The following is an 18,438-nucleotide window of genomic DNA, read 5'->3' as shown; positions in this document are numbered from 1 at the left end:
AATACTATAAGCTGTTGTTTAAATCGTAACACTTATTTTAACTTCGCCGTATACGGTTAAAGATATAAGAAGGCATTATGTAATATTGGAAACTTACGCGAAGTAAAAAAAAAAAAATTAACGAGTTTTGTATGATTTTTATAAAATCCTATAATTTATACGTAGGTAAAAACAATAATTGTTTCGTGATATTTCGTAATTATTATTTTTTTCTTAATTTTACTTTATTATTTTATTAAGTATTAATAATAAGGATGAAATAAACAGATGATGAAATTTTTATTTCCTTAAATATTGTATAGTCGAGCTCTGTGCTATGGTAAAGAGATTACCATAGTAATTGAACATAATACTACAGAACCTTGTCTAAGTAAACAAATACTTCATTTTGTATTTCTTTAGTGACCTCAAAAGCCTCATAGAACTTTATGTAAACGAGTAACAAAATCAAGGTCAATTATCGCAAAATAATTAATCGTAAATATCCTGTATTATTTGAAGCTATCAGAACAGCATAAAATTCTATGCAAATTTGGCCTGATACAATATTTTAAACAATTAAGAGCTTTCGTTAGCCGCGACAAGAGATATGAGTATGCTCAGTCGCTATGCTGTGATATTACAAGGTCAATTGTGGAATCCAATTCATAATACTATTATATGCAACCTCGCTACTATCTTTATATAATTACACATCTATGTATTTCATTTAAAATATTATGAACCTTTTACCCACAATGTCACCATACGGAATAATACATTGTATTCGTTAAAATAATGTTAAAATATCATACCAATCGTATGAGTTCTTTTTTTAAAGATTAGTAAGTATAATTCGTTGAATTTATCGAGTGACAGCAAAAAATATGACCATTATCTGTCAAAATATCCACATATGAGTTTTTCAAAACAGCATAAATATGCAAACAATTAATTTTTCTTGTATGTATTTGAATGCATTGGAGTGATAATAAGCAATTATGCTAATGTAGCTTCATTTTTAATAATATGAAAAATAAGTGCATCATGGGACACCCCACAGAAGTGATAGCTTAAACTAATCTAAGTTGAACATGCGAAACAGAAAGGGAAGCCTGACAGACTAGCGCCGTAACGCGTTACGTAACGAAGCGGTCCCATAAGAATTTAATAATAGCAAAGTTAGTACGAAGACTCAAGTTAAATTCGGCCTAATTTTCACGTGCATAATTTGTGTTTATGCGTCGAGCGCGGAATTATCACGTGTATAACATTATCAAACCCGCAACACGTATTGTGTATGTGTAAAGTCAAGGAGATATGAAATATCTCTGCCTTGATAAATTTAAAAGAGTTTATACTAAATTTCGGAATTAAAGCATTCAAAACATTTTCGTTTATTTTTTACTTCATATATTGAATGCATATGCGTTGTAATACTTCTTTAAATTTATTTGTAAACTATCCGATACAACTTGCACTAAAATATTTTCCGTGCTCAAATGTATTCCAATGCGTCTATTTAGACTGTCAAAATGAAGAACGGGTCGAAAAAAATAGTGGCCAAGAGTTGGCTACTAAGTACACGCACACTAGTAATGTAGTATCACGTTTGGATAATATTAAGCGTAGCTTTCACGACAACAAGATAATAAAATTGGTTCGTTTGTTTTAGTTCTTTTCAAAAATCAAAATCAAAATATACTTTATTCAAGTCGGCCTTTACAAGCACTTTTGAATCGTCATTTAACAAACTATATTAAGTAAAGCTACCACCGGTTCGGAATGTAGATTCTACCGAGAAGAACCGGTAAGAAACTCAGAAGTTACTCTTTTTCAACATCTAAAAATACAGTCATGTTAGTTAAATACAATTATATATGTATGTTATATCTCCTGCCTGGAATTCAACAAGCATTAATTCAACGTTTTTTTATCATCTAGGTATATAATCTTGTATCGAATAATATGCCTTCTTTACCAATGTATTTTTTTTACAAATGACTTGAATCTATGAAACGGCAAAGTTAAAAATGTCTTGTAAATACTATCTAAATATATATATAAACTGCAAAGCGCATCCGCTTATATAATAATATTATACACCAAAACCTTCTTCAAAACCACTGTATTTTCTGGTATAAATTTTATTTATACTGGTTTGGTACTATTTTTCAGTAAAACATTAAAAATACCTCATTTATTATTACTGCTGTTGTTATTATATTTTAATTTTATTCGAAAATAAATAACGTCTGCAGTTCGCACGTGCTGTTGGCTCTATTTGTACAACTGTTACATCTGCCAGTGATGGTTGAAACGTTGAAACAATTCTGACAGATTCGTTTGAAGTTTCCTGCTTGAATGCGCTACAATGTCTGATAGTCGAGTGTATTGTTGTGAAAGGTACTCTATTTAAGAAAATAAATAAATTATTTTATATCGTAAGGTATTTCCAGAGTAATACAAAATATAGGTCTATCCGGACGTTCTGGGTACATATTGTGGCAAATGAATACAGAAATACATACTACGTAACTTATTTTTTTTTTTTTAAATATCAACATTGAGTGTCGGTGTACAAAGGATTTAAAACAAACGATCCAACCTTATTTTCTCGGTGTGCGTTACTGCTATACTACTTTACTGGTGCGTGTACTTAGGGGATAACATTTTTCTACTATTTTATGCTAAAATTCTCATAATTGTCAACTCAACATTTACTCGAAAATAGAAAACATTTAAGAATGAAGATGCATAACTAAGGAAAAGTTCATAGCTCTTTACTACTTCCTAAAATTTTGAAATATATAATTGATAAGATAAGACAGATAAAAATATGTCAAAATTGGCGCCATTTCTTTATATTTCTTTTTGAATGTTTTCACAGCAGGCATTGGTATTGTCGCCAGTATTATTTTAAAAGAATAAATATAAAAGATCCACGTGCCACTGCGACATAATTATTTATTTATTACGCTCGTAGTAACATTTGAATAAATATTATCTTTGTCTACCGTCTGCCGAAAAACTATTTTTAGCAAATTTAATTCGTTTGGGAATAACAAGATAAAATGTTAACATTTCTGCATACGGTTGTCGTTCTGTCTTTATTTTAATATTATTTGATAAAATTATAAACGTATACCACGTTCTAAAGATAATTCTATTAGAAAACTACTACGAATTCCAAGTCACGTGACAATACGAAACGGTATAAATTACCTAAAACGACGGATAGTCGCCCCACTTTACATAGATTTCGATAAAAAAATTGACCTTAAAAATGTTGTTAGCATTAAATTAACATTTGTAACTGTATTTATTACGATAACTGTGATAAAAACTGCTATTCAAATATAAATTTTAATATTTTTCCTGTGGCATTTGATAAATATAAAAATATCTTAATCTATAAAAATCTATACGAAAATAACTCTGTTTTTCTGTCCGTCTTTTCTTTTACGGCCAAACCACTAAACCGAATTTGATGAAAATTGATATGAACCAAGCTTGAATGAAGGCGCAACTATTATGCTTAACACCTGACAAACAGCAAAACCAACCCGGAAATGTGAGCAATTCCGCGGGCGACAACTAGTTGCTATAAACATAAAAAAAAAAATATTGTAAAATGATGGTTAACGAGAAATAATATTTATCGTTAACTCCGTCAGTGTTCTGTTTTTTATTTTGTCTTTGTAAGTGATAGTAAGCTGTTATATATATTTTCAGAGAATAATTTATTCTTAAATAATTAAACTTAAACTTATATAAAACTTATTTAATAAAGGTAAAAAAAAATATATAGTCGATGACAAAAAAGAGAATTAATATTCAATTGCTTTTGTGTAAGGCGTATCATAAGCGATATCTTTGCCGAAAAAAAAAAAAAAGATTTTAGTGGCAATATACAATAATATTCATAATTTATTTTTAAAAATCAAAATAAGCCAATTTAGAGTTTACATTACTTATGTTTTACAGGTAAGGTACACTAAGCACACGTAAAAAATAATAATGCTTAGATCAAAATTATACAGCACTCAAATAATAACGCTTATAGATGATTAAATAATGCAATAACACGTCGAGAACTGTCAGTCGATCGGTTATTAAATTCTTCTGACTCTCGTAAAGTCCATTTGTAGTTGCAACAACATTACGCTTACGCCTTTAAACGACTCAACTAGCCGATACTTATCTGTGTATTCATATTGCAACTCGAATTTAACGTGTCACCGGATTTCCGCATAATTTCAAACTTTACACACTCAACGAACGAATGACAAAAATTCGTTTGAAATGTATTTCAAAAACAGAAACACACATACGCAACTACTAAAAAGTGCAGAACAATCTTTACTATCGTCAAAGGAGCAGGGTCCTGTCTACATACATTTTCACGACTTTGCCTAAACCTATTCGTTTAGCGATAAAAAAATTTACGACAAATGATATGAGAAGCAATTAGTTTTTTTAGTTCTTTTTTATATTTATATCTTACATAGAGTAATAAGGTAAAACAATTAATTATTTATTGATATATTTAAACATAATGTTCTCGTATAAAACAAGATAAAACTAATAAAACTCTGCTATCAACTAACAATGTTTAACGACTCGTATAAGCTATTAAAAGTTGCACTCAAAATAATAATGAAAATTTGATCAATACACTCAATATGAGGGTTATATACTGTTTATATTAAACTTTAATAGTTTCAACCGAGTTATGATGACAGTTAAAAACAAATACTTCATTTTTAAGATTACAAATGTCGTTTATTTTTTTTAAAATCAAGGTAATTTATGTACTCCTATTTTTATTAAAGTCCTTTATTTAGCATCTCTCAATGAGTATGGGGTATTTTTTTATTAACTGAATATTATACTACTCATGTAAGCGAATGACCTGATTTTTTAAAATACTGTTGATGATAAATTCCATTTTTTAAAGTACATCTAAAACTATGATTTGCAAAATTAAAAAAGTAACTTATTTCAATACACTTCGTATTAAAGTTTATTTTACAAACTATAATGACAAAAAGATTTCAATTTTAACAAAGCTGAATATTATTATATCGTATACGATAATTCGTAAATATTATTGACATTAAGTTAATTTCAATAAAAAACATAATTTATGGGCGAATGAATAAAACTTTTATCACAATTACTTTTTTTTTTTATTATTATTCATATTGATTTAAAAAAAACAATAAATGATTTAAGAAATTGGACAATATTAGTGGGTTTAAGTTATATTTACATTTGATATAAAATATTATGCATTTATTAGATTTCCGAAACGTATAATATAAAAATTCCGTTTCTAAGGTATTTACTATTAAAAAAGAAAGAGTTTATTGTACATAATAAAGTTAGAGGCGGGCGTTTAAACGGGCTACCTGATGGTAAGTGGTTACCACCGCTCATAGACATTGGCGCTGTTAAAAATATTAATTATACATCGCCAATGCATCATCATCCTTGGCAGCTAAGATGTTATGGCCCTTGAGTCTGTAGTTATACTAGCTCACTCACCCTCCAAACCGAAACACAACAATACTAATTATTTATTGCTGCTTTTCCGTAGAGTATCTGATTAGGAGGTGGTACCATCATAGATGGGCTTGCACAAAGCCCTACCCCCAAGTAAATGGAGGATGAATTTAGCAAGTATTTATATTTATTAAATTAAAACCTTACCTTTCTCTTTTTGAAGGATAATGTACGCCGCCATATTGTTCTTAGAAAGGCTGTTGGTTTGTAATAATTATCCGTTTCGCGCCTGCGCACTTCGTTCATTACAGTCATTACTAAATCATTTTTGATTGCACTTTACACATCACTTTCTTTTTGTGTTACACAACACTAATATTTTACATTTATAAGTGTTGCAATTTCAGGTATGAACATTATTTTTGAATCAAAGTATCGTCAGCATCAACCAGTTAACATAATAACATAATATATCTGTAAATATATAATAATGGTAACTTAGTATAAATCATATTAAAATCTTATACGCAGTTATAAGTCTGTATATAAAGCAAATTAAGTTTGTTTGTATATTACATTGAGTATAACAATATTGAATATATATTAATATAAAATTTTTCACAGGCTAGGAAGTCTAACCACTTTAAATTTCCAAACTAGGAGCAGCTGAGAATTACTTAACAGACTCCTGTATTTTTTATTAGAAATGGTAATCAAAAATCATCACACTTTTTTCTATACTAATTGAGAAATCTTCAAAACCAATATACACAAAATTTACACCAGAAGATGTAGTGCGTTTCGAAAAAGGTTTTAATGTATAATATTATTCCAAATGGTTCGAAGTTTCCGCTTTAAATTTAGAATATTGACGTGAAAAGTGTAGTTTTTTATTTTCTTGTAAAGTGTACCTGATACGAAGATTAACAACGTATCCACACATGCGTCATGTAAAAACTTATGAATTTATAATTCATACAATTTTCATACGAATAGATTATTGTTAAATACACCTTCAGCTAGCCGCAGATAAAAGACTGTTTACACGGCTCGAATTACAATACACATCTACGTGACCTTTACATTATTTTACAATACGATGGTCTAACAATACACTGTTACTGCATAATAACTTCAGATATATAACATGTACAAGATTATATATTTATCAGATAAAAATTAGTCAAAATCAAATGGTCAACGTATCGCAAACAGAGCGTCTAATGAGATAGATATAACGCGTTTTGAAGAAAATCTTTAATTAAAAATTTATAAAACTCTTAGATCAGATCAGAACCGATTATCGCCAAAAGCAGTACAGATTTCTTTTTAATCACAGCTTCGATCAAGTCACCTTTCAAACCTAAGAATCCTATCCATTTAAGAGCTACGATGACACAGACAAATACACAGATAATCACGTGAAATTTATACAAAGTCATTTTAAATTTATCAAACGTTATAATACGCATTAGGAGCAATATAATATTCGTCGAGTTTAAAGGAGTTTAAAGCAGTTTTATGTTATTATCGTAGGAGTGTACGTTGCTACTTTTTGCGTCCATACTTATCCGGTCTGATACTTAGAAATTACTGTCTGAAATCCAATATTTTTTATTGGCCGACCCGAGACTTGAACCCGGATCCACGGCTTTATATATTATTATATATAGCTAGATCACAAAATCTCATACCAAACGTAACATCATCATAAAATTATTAAAATAATTTTGTCTAACTTCGTAATATTACACGCTATGGAATTTCTAGAATGTTCCTGCAGTTTGTATATCAAAAGCAAAAACATCTAATTTTAATTACTATACTTAGAGTAAAGTATCCGGAAATAATTATTGATAAAATTGGTAAAATATAAAAGTGTTCATTTAATTTTATCTTTAATTTAAAATTTACCTACATTTTTTTAATTATACTTTTTATTTGATTGTTGTAAGTATATAAAACGGTTCTGGCATTTTTTCTTCTCAAATTATTGTTTTATTTTGGGAGAGGAACCTTCCCCGACACAAAATAAAGGACATATTTTATCATATTAGGAATAATGTTTTCGGAACGCATGAAAGACAAACCTACAAGCAATTATTGTTATTTTTAGGTAAACGTAATATTTAATTAATTTATATTTTATATTATTATGCTGCTCACAATGAATGACTTTAAATAAGAATCTATTTTTAATTTAACTAATATTTATATAATTCTGTTTATTTTTTGTGTAAATGCAAACATTACTAGATTTTAAAGTAAACGATTTTATTCAATAAAATATTTTTGTATTTTTTTTTTATAAACAATAAGGTGTTATAGGTTGGGACTCAATAGATAAAAAAAAATAGAGATATATGTATAAAGAAAAAAAAATAAGAATATATATATTTTTTTATTGTATTTAATTGATTTGTTTTATATATCAGAAGAAGATTATTCTTTTCATAAGACTACAGACTTTAAAAGAGCTTAGTTAAATAAAAAAAAAATCGTTTAAATAAATTCCATTAACAGAGTTTCGATGTAAACGAAACAACAAGCACATACTTGTCTTGACTTTAAAAATAGACATGGACTCATATTTTCGTAGAATTAATTGTGTATTTGAATTGTTAGTAATTCTGTTATTTCAATACAAAACACACTATTGTCTTTAAGGCCAAGAAACTGGAAAACGTAATATCATGCTAACCTTTCGTCTCACTTGGCAAAATAACGTTGCTTTGGTGATACGACCGCGTTCGTTTGCTGTTTGACTTTTTTTCATTTCAAATAATTTATAAGGCAATGGACCAACTGTTGCATATTTTAATTTTTTATTATTTGTCACCAATATCAATAGACATTGGCGCTGTAAGAAACGGCAAACATTCCTTACATCAGCAATGCGTCACCTACTTGAGAACTAAGATCCCATAGACCTGGGAAATACACACAACCATATAAATATTACTGTTTTTTTTTGTAATATAATTATCGGTAAAATACGACCCTAAATGTATTGAATATTTTCAATATACGTATATTATTATTAAATGTACCTTAATTAATTCTACATCCTGCAGCGATCGATGTTCGATCATTTTCATAATTAAAAAAAATTTAAGGAAAACATTTATACATCTTTAACATTCCTTTGATAACATTAAAGCTAGTCTATTAATGAATAGATACAATTCATATAAGTAAATTGTTTATATAATCAATCGCATATATTATTTTGTTATTTTATTATTAGAAGACGAGATGGCCCAGAGACACGTGGGTCTAAATCGAGGATCGTTCAAATACGGATAAGCAATAATGTTTGAGATTTTAATCATGATTGTTTTGTTAACCCTACTTCAGTTGACGGGTAGATCAAATGCTACTAAAAAACCAAGACAAGATCAATGTATACTCTATGTAATTATCATGTCAATTGTAAAGCAAATTCCACTTAATCAGGATTCGCAAAGATCCGGACGCGGTCTACCCTCATTGTGTTCGGATTAACAGGACTCCATTGTCTTTAAAATACAAAACCGCTGTTACTGTATCTTGTCCGATGAATAAAACTTAAACCTAACAGTTAACACTGCCGTTCCTTACTTATAAATTAGTTAAGCTATTTTAAATTGAGTTGGGATGGCCCAGTTGGAACGTGACAATCTTAACGGAAGTTTGCGCGTCTGAAGCAGACGTGTAATTCTGGTCCATGTGTGTCGATCGATGGCTAGCCAACCAGTTGAAAATTTACATTCGGTTACACCGAGTTTATTTTAAATTTGTGTAAAAGAAAAGGTATATTTAAACGCATTAACCTTTTTGGTTTCGCAATCGGTTTTGTACACTTATAGATAAATGTATTTGCATCCTGTTTCACAGATTATGTCAATCAGTGTGTGGTCACGGTAACTGAATAACATGTGACCCCGCGTTATAAACATCGTCTTTATGTCGCCTGTTTAGTAATTCATATAATTTGTAATAAGATATTTAGTTTATCTTTAATTATAGTAGATTTTAATGCTATCGACAAATCGAAACTCAATATAGACTTTAGACGTTAGAAAAAAAGCATTAATTACATTTCATTTCATTTAAATATATATATAGTACTAGTTGTCGCCCGCGGCTTTGCTCGCGTTTTAGGAGTCAAGTGTCAGGCATAAAAAGTAACCCATCTCCTGTAGGGGCTCAAGATTGTTTCATATCAAATTTCATCAAAATCAGTTCCCTGGTTTGGTCGGTGAAAGAGCAACAGACTGACAGACAGACTAACTTTCCCATTTATATTAGTATAGATAATATATATACAATAGAAGAAGTAAAGATACACCTTTAACATCGAGTTTCCGATACCTAAAATTCAATTACTTGTCTATTGATAGATTTAATATCATTCCTTACTAGATTACATATGTAATCTAGGGGACATATACATTATGTATGTAGTAATTATTCATTTGTTTCCACAAATTTTATTCAATTTCAATAACGTGCGGGAAATCGGACGATGTAAAAATGTTCTAATTTTCTTAACGGTTGTTCCCGGTTGAAGTTACATTACAAAGTGTGACATTACATTTGATTTATCTTGTTAAGTAATTATTCAGAATTGCTTTTAAGTTTTAACTTCTATATAGTACATTTTGTTTCCATATACGCATCGATACGTGTTCGTAAGTCGATCTTTAACATTTAATGATCGGCTACAACTTCAAATAAATTTGTACATAATTTTAACATCAATATGATATGTTTATACCAGTCTGAACCTGTTATTTTCCTAATCAAATATCTTTAAGGTTGTATGATGTTAAAAAAATTATCAATCGTTATTTTAAACTTTCCTAATAACAATGTGTTTGTTTCCATAGCTTCATTTCTCGAATATTTTACGAATAAAACTTAAATTGAATTATAATACAAATTTATCTTGCGTTTAAAATTGATGAATAATGGTCTTTATAAAATGTTTACATTGAAAGTAACATACGACTTTCTCGTACTCAGGAATAACATAAAAGTTTCATCACAATCGGACGGATAGTTTAGTAAAGCATTGAGGACAAGATTTTATTTAATAAGAATTTCAATCGTGAATATAAACGAACGAGGTCACGTTCAAGCAAAATATATAAAATATTTCAAATTATAAACAGTTCAAAAATAAATCTTTAACATATTATTTTAGTATGTATGCATCATGCAGTAAATACCACAGCCTATAAATATGCCACAGCTTACTCGTGTGTAAATTTGAAGTTAAAATACAAGCATCAATGTAGACGTTTGGCTATTTGATCTTATTATATTTAATAACTTAAAAAGTGTTATATTTGCCCTACGTAAGATATTTCTCATTACCTCTCCATATTTATTACATCATATTTTAGATTTGGCGTCGTTATTGTCTCAAAACATTATTTAAACAGTAAATTCATATTTTATATGTAGTGATGTTTAAAACATATATTACTATTATTCTATTCTATGTGGAATCGATCAGAGGGTAATTCTACTAAATTATTATAATATAATCCGTTAGCGATTCTATTTCGATCCAACATTGATTATACCTCACAAAAATAAACCTCAGTTTAATCGTAAAATCGATTAAATTCCGATCCAACTTCGACACCCGAAACTGGATCGTTTTGTTTGTAGAACAGAATAGGCTTAACTGCAATGATTATATTCAATTGCGATAGTGGCGCCCAAGTTTCCTACGCGTCTTTTTTGTCGTCGTGTTAGGCTCGGCGGTAAAAAATCATAGTGTGGAAACCTGTACGAGTCAAACTGTGGAACAATATTGTATATATTATATGCTCCTAACTTTAATAGAGGAATTATGATTTTTATTTCGACTATAGATATTAAAAAATATTTTTAATGTACCCATACAGAAAAATCGGATAATTGGTTGAGAAAATGAGACACCTAATTATAATTTCGCCTTCTCTTTTTGTTTTTCTTCTCTAATTCTCTTTGGATTTTGGTTTACCGCAACCACGCGATCTGTCGGATGTTAACCTCTGCAAATAAGCAGACCTATTCAAAATGCTGTTTGGCAATAGAGCAATAAGTGGGTGGTACCCAGGGCCGGATCTACCATATGGTTTTTTGGGCTTCAACTCAGGGCCCCATAGATTCAAGGGGGGCCCAGCTAAGTCAAGTCAAAGTCAAGAATAGACGATAATGCGAAAGAATCCATAATTTTATTAAATTAAACAGATCGCATGGCTTGCAGCCCTGCGAGTCCTGTAATTAATCAAACCCCGTTCAATTAATTTAATTCAAGTCTACGTTCAGATATGTCTTAGGTGGGCCCCTAAGTAGTGTTAGCCCAGGGCCGCCTAAACTTACGGTCCGGCCCTGGTGGTACCCACACAGGTGAGCCTATATGAAGTCCTACTTATCGTAGGTATGGCAACTTTAATTTCATATTGAGTCAAACAACATTAAAAACTGTTATATGAGTAACTGTTTTTGACACATACTGGGTTGATCTCTGATCTCCATGCACATAATCATCTTTAATATACCTAAACTAATATTATAAATGCAAAAGAACTCAGTATGTTACCTCTTCACGCTTAAATCGCTGAACCGATTAAGATGCAATTTAGTATGGTGATAGTTTGTATCCCGAGGAATAACAAAGGCTACTTTTTAATCCGAACCTCGATATATAATATTGGGTAGTAGGTAAAGTTTTATAAATATATTATTAAGTAAAGCCATAGATTCGGCTAGTATTTATATATATAACGATCATTCAGATATGTAATAACAAAAAACAATGCAAACTTAATCCTAATTAACAATGCAAAAGTATGTATATTTATTTCTTTGAAAATGTTTATCTAAACGTTATCAGGGGAACAGAAAACACGGGGCACTTAATCCCCACACGGCCCGGGGCTAATAATAAATAATCATAATGATTATATAATATTACACAGGTAATGAACTCAACATAATAACCCTTGCTCATAGCCCTTCCCTTGATGTTAATTTTTACGACTGACGTTCACTGATTAACTTTATCATTAACAATATTATATTAACGCTATATTTGCACGTTTTCACTCATGTAAAACGTTAGTGTGACCTTGTGTCTTATAGTGCTATATAGTCAATAGCCTATCAATAAATGGACTATTGAACACAAAAATATTTTTTTCAAATCTTATTGGTAGATCTTTAGAATATAGAGTTCATACAATCTTGATACATACTTTATAATTTTAATACAAAGATATATGTATTAAATAAATGTATGGAATAATTAAATTATATTACTGTATCAATTGTGATTTGTGTGTGTGTGTGTGTGGCAGAAACGAGGTATTTTTCCGTCGTATTGCAGTTTTTATTTTCGTAACTACGACTATATCTTCTCGGTCCAGTTTTATCAAATATGATCAGTATTTGAGATAAGTATAACATACAAACAAATATTTGCTTTAACAGTACGTGTATAACGGATGTAACCGCTCATTTTAAGTATGGTCAATTTAATAATTGATTTGATTACCTCAGTTCAATGATCCATAAAATTTGCATTTTTTTATTCGCTTTATAATCAACCGTAGCAAAGTCGGAGCAACATCTGATTGATTTATTTATATATTATGAATAACTATCTTACCAAACAAATTAATATGTTAATTAAATAAAATCTTACACATTATACAATTATCACGTCCTTCCATTTAAGGATAATCTTAATTTAAACTGTCATAATATTAGATCATTGCGGTGTTATACGAAAGTCATTTAAAAAAAAAAAAATACTAAAAACTCTTTACACAAAATGTTAAATTAATAACTCGATAGATAATTTTATGAAAATATTTAACTTCAAAATCTAAATATGGTATGATATGGAATATTTGTTTCAAGCATCACTTAAACACACACTTGCACTTGCAAAACACTTCACTAAATATCAAGTTAATTAATTAAACACTTTATTTTATTTAAGTATTGTTCATTGGTAATTAAATTATAAATTGTGAGCGTACTCTTACGGCGCGGCGTCTACACTACGTACACATATGTTTGTATGACATTGCTATGTGTAAGATAACATAGACAAGATTTCGTTTAAATTCACACCTATCATAATATTATAGAACAATCGAAATTCAACCTTAAGTGCTTTTAATTACGTTTCATTTCACTTTAAACAACCTGGCGCTTATACTGTTTTGATACGTAAGTGTAAGATAAACACTGAAAAATGAACCGTCAATGAAAATTTTATATTATGACGTTTAAAATAAAGTTTATTTTTGTTTGCGCGGCTAACTCGTAGGAAAACCGTACGGAAATCAACGGCGTGTATAATATAATTTGTGCGAAAGAGACGAGAAGATTCGACAAGGTCAGTGCTAAGCGAATAAACAATAATAAATTATTATTTAAATAATATCATTCTTTGGATAATGGAATTGCTTCTGTGTCGTTTTTCTCTTAAATTATTTTTAACTTACAATCCAACGTATGTACATTTAGTATTACGACTCAAACATTTTTCTGCGATATATGTAATTCACGTCGACACTGGGTGTAAAAATAAAGTATTTTGACTGTCTCTGCTCAACACATTAATTCTCCTGGATAAAAACTATGCTAATTTATGACCCAGGGATAACCCTTACAGAGTTTCAACAAATACGAATGAGCGAGCAAGTATTACGTGGATCGGCCACGTAATACTTGCTCGTTCAGGCGGATATATTTAAAAAGCTATGTTACATATAGTTTAATATATTTCCTGTACAGGTTCGAACAATTTTACTATATTATTATGTTTGTATAATAACAACACAATGTATGTTAAACTACCTCGCTGGCTAATTAATAGGCTGCAGATTGTGGAGTTGCAGGTTGTAACCAAGTATTTACGTACCCATTAGTTTAAACTCTTTTATAATATAGGAAGGTCCACAGGAAATAGCTTTTTGGTAAATCGTCCTAAATAACCCTTAAGCTGGTCTACAATTAAGTGTTAATTCCACTCGAACAAATTCACGAGTAAAAGGTAAACTGTACTAATATTGTAAATGTGAAAGTAACTCTGTCTGTCTGTCGCTCTTTCAGTACAAAACCAATGAACTGAATTTGATGAAATTTGATATGAAGCATACTTCTTGCCGGTTCTTCTCGGTAGAATCTACATACCGAACCGGTGGTAGCTTTAATTTAAATAGTTTGTTAAATTACGATTCAAAAGTGCTTATAAAAGCCAGCTTGAATAAAGTATATTTTGATTTGATTTGCCTAACAGATGACAACCGACACCTGAAACGCGAGCGAAGCCGCGACAAATAGTGATAATTGGTCGAAATGGAAGCCGTATGAAACATATAAAACCCCTCATAAAACATATATAATTGTTATTATAGACTAACTAAAATAAATGTAATATACATTTGAGTAAGTACTTCTAACAGATCCCTATAATTCTATGTTTACATGACCTGTCATGATTGAAAATATTTAATTGATTCAACGGCGAAAACGCCGAGGTAAAGATAAAGAGCTGAGATTGTCCAGTGGTTAGAACGCGTGCATCTTTACCGATGATTTCGGGTTCAAACCCTGGAGAAGATTTTGGAGCTTACTGCCACTCACGCTGCTCCAATGTGAGTTGGTGGATATACAGTACAGAACTTCGTTGAAATTAGAAACATGCAGGTTTCCTCACGATGTTTTCCTTCACCACCGATCACGAGACGACTTACAAACACAAATTAAAATATGAAGTCTTAGTTGTGTTTGGACGCGCAACCATCGGGTTAAGACAACCACTAGGACACGTATTAGGACTAATAAAAAAACATATTTATTTATATGTGTTTAACGAATGATTTTAATAATCCGTCTAATCTAAAATCTATAGAGTTAAGGTCGAAAATATTATCCGGGTATAAAATTAGTATATAGTAGTGCCGATAATAAATCACCGGATTGACATAATAATTTTGTTTAATAACATATATTTGTATGTCGTTTTATAGATTCACACACGATCCTTAAATGACAGAAAGTGATAAGCGACATTACATTGAGCCGAGATGGCCCAGTGGTTAGAACGCGTCTGCATCTTAGCCGATTGACCACCACTGAATTTTCATGTGCTTAATTTGTGTTTATAATTCATCTCGTGCTCGGCGGTGAAGGAAAATATCGTGAGGAAACCGGCATGTGTCTAATTTCAACGAAAATTCTGCCACATGTGTATCCACCAACCCGCATTGGAGCAGCGTGGTGGAATATGCTGCAAACCTCCTCCTCAAAGGGAGAGGAGGCCTTAGCCCAGCAGTGGGAAATTTACAGGCTGTTAATGTAAAAAAAATGTTAAATTATAATCATTATAACATTTAAAGGAAACAGATGTATTAATATGTATTCAACGTGAATTATAACTATGAGTCGATTTTCAACATTACACAAGAGAGGTACGAAATTATTTCTTAAATACTTTTCCTTAGATCCTTTCGGTCGATAACTACAAAAATACATTTCATTTCAAGTTATTCCTTGCAACTTCCAAAAAATGTTCTCGCCAGTTTCTCTGAGTAGAACTTACATTCAGAAGTACATAGGTACTCTACATTTAAGTTAATCCTGTAACATAACTATTCAAAAATGCTTTTAAATATCGTTTATTAAATAGAGAACTAGTGGGTCTCTCGTGAAACTTTATTATTAAACGCGTTTATTCAAAAGATTTATTAGGAATTTATTTGTAACCTATGAAGGACGAGTTTTGTTTGATTTCATTTCCCTGTAAACAGCAAGTCACTCATCTAGTTCAGTTATAATTGGAATTTGTCAATACCAATTTACTTTAATTTTGTTTACGTTATTATTTTTTTTCTTACAGCCGTAACTACGCTATCTAACCGACCAGTAACTTCTTTCCGCTCTCTAAAATTAATTCTTTGTTAAATTGCAACATAAATGTAAATTACAGTCAAGAATTCTCTTTAATTTTCTGCACATCTACTGCCGGAGCTCTTCAAAATGAGAATATAACCGATTATTTTGTGCAGCTATTGTCCCATAATCATTAGGACAAAAATCGGGTTACATTATTAATATGTTAAAGAATATTTCGATTTTATCGAACAGTAATTTTTTTGCTTCTTTCTACGTTTGGATTAAAACGATATTTTGATATTTTGACTTGTCTCATAATAAAAAACAATCCGAATTAAAGAATAAATAAATAAACTGCTATGAATAATAGCACTAGCACCTAAGCCTTAGAGTGTGACTAAAAAAAAAATACAAATGTAAAACTAAGATAAATCCAACATTATCTGTGGCTCTATTAAATGAAAGGAGCCGATAACAATAGCCGAAGAATCATGACAGGTCAGTATCGATTAGATTTTAAATCGCCTGCCAGACTTCCGTTACGAACACACATAGGTAATTGAAGTATTATGGCGACCTGCTAAGTACTTTATGCAGATTCATCAGCGTGAAATGGGTTTTATTTTAGTTTAAGTATTAGTATTAATCTTGGACTGTACATTTGATATTTTGTTTTTGTTTTTTTTTTTTTAAATATTTTTGATAGTTCTCTTCATAAAATTTTAATTTCATATTGTATATTTTACCAGAAAAAATCAAACAACAAATTATTAAGGTTAAAAGAAATTAAATTACATAGTGTCCGTTAAAAATATTAATAATATTGAAGCCGTCGTTCATATTATCTAAATAAATATGTCTTCGCTAAAAAAAATAACCTATTGAAAAAAACATTGTTTTTTTTTTTGGTTTATTTTGATGTGCAAGGGTACAGAGAGTTTTCATGACATTTTTATTTTTAGTGATAAAGAAGTGTTATAGTTAAGTAGTAAGTTAAGGTAAATAAGTAATGCGGGGAAAGTAAGAATATCACGAAAAATCCAGTTTTCTAAAGATTTCCAAGTTTTCTTTAAATTTAATTGGGACTACAAAACAAAAAGGTGCTATTCATTCTCTAGTATTGTATATTTATATAAATTAATTAATATAGTACCTATATTTCTTGAGCTCTGTTACAAAACCAAGTACTTTTTTATCATAGAAAAAAAATCTGCTTTAACTGGGGATGACGTGACGTGATGTTATAAAGATCCTTTAACCTTTTCTAATATATGGACAAACTAACACTATTTTTTTTTAATTGGTCAAGATTGACCACGTGGTAAGCGTATTAATGTAAATTATTTTCTTTTTTTTTTCAATAAGTATAGATTAAATATAAACAGAGAGTATCAAATAAATTAATTTTTTTCTAAAAAGTAAATGTATCTTTAGTGCAGAAACTAGTTTGGGACAATGTGTTGTCGATAACGATACGAAAAGCCGAAGTCACCTAAATGATCAATACATTAATTGCCGCTCAGTAAATACATAATATGTCATTTATATACATTTCCCCATGAAATTGACAATACCTTTATCTACGAATTGTTACTGACTTTATCTAGGTCGCTTGGTTAAAATTGTTTTCCTTATGCTAAGTTTATGTGAAGACTTACCTCTTCGTCAAGACCAACAGGGAACTGTGTAATAGGTTTAACAGCCACATCTTCCAATGCCGCCTTCCGTCTGCAAAAAACAAGGAAAGCCAGTATTATTTTTAATGTCATAAGAAATGTTAAAGATTAGATGAACAATAGGCTTTAGGCCTAGACGAAACATATGCATCTTAACGGAACGTCACGGTTCCCAATCAGGGCAAGCACGGTTGAATTTTTTATTTGCTAGTGTTGTTTAGGAAATGACGATCCTGTTAACAGGTTTCGTCCAGAGCGGTCAATATGTCAAGGGGACCAGCCAACTGGGCAGGACATATTATGTGCACAAATGTTGTTGCAAATACTTTCTATTCCGTCACTCTCATAATCCAATGGGATGGCAATCCAACACGACAGGAAAGGA

The 18,438-nt window shown here is 30.2% G+C and overlaps 2 protein-coding genes across 4 annotated transcripts in view; both read right to left on the bottom strand.

Annotated features, from left to right (window-relative positions):
* The window catches only part of LOC113397708 (uncharacterized), a 196,517-nt gene that overhangs the window by 8,249 nt on the left and 169,830 nt on the right, over positions 1 to 18,438 (bottom strand). For all 3 annotated transcript variants that reach the window (XM_026636151.2, XM_026636154.2, XM_064218606.1), the window contains exon 27: positions 18,036 to 18,105. In XM_026636151.2, the coding sequence (XP_026491936.2) occupies positions 18,036 to 18,105 (70 nt within the window). The remainder of the gene's footprint in view (positions 1 to 18,035; positions 18,106 to 18,438) is intronic.
* The window catches only part of LOC135193967 (U6 snRNA-associated Sm-like protein LSm6), a 388,927-nt gene that overhangs the window by 307,789 nt on the left and 62,700 nt on the right, over positions 1 to 18,438 (bottom strand). The window lies entirely within an intron of this gene.

The sequence above is a fragment of the Vanessa tameamea genome, chromosome 23, assembly GCF_037043105.1.
Source record: "Vanessa tameamea isolate UH-Manoa-2023 chromosome 23, ilVanTame1 primary haplotype, whole genome shotgun sequence".
Classification (NCBI taxonomy): Eukaryota; Metazoa; Arthropoda; class Insecta; order Lepidoptera; family Nymphalidae; genus Vanessa; species Vanessa tameamea.
Note: the sequence above shows the minus strand (reverse complement) of the source record. Positions and strands in the feature narration are given on the sequence as shown.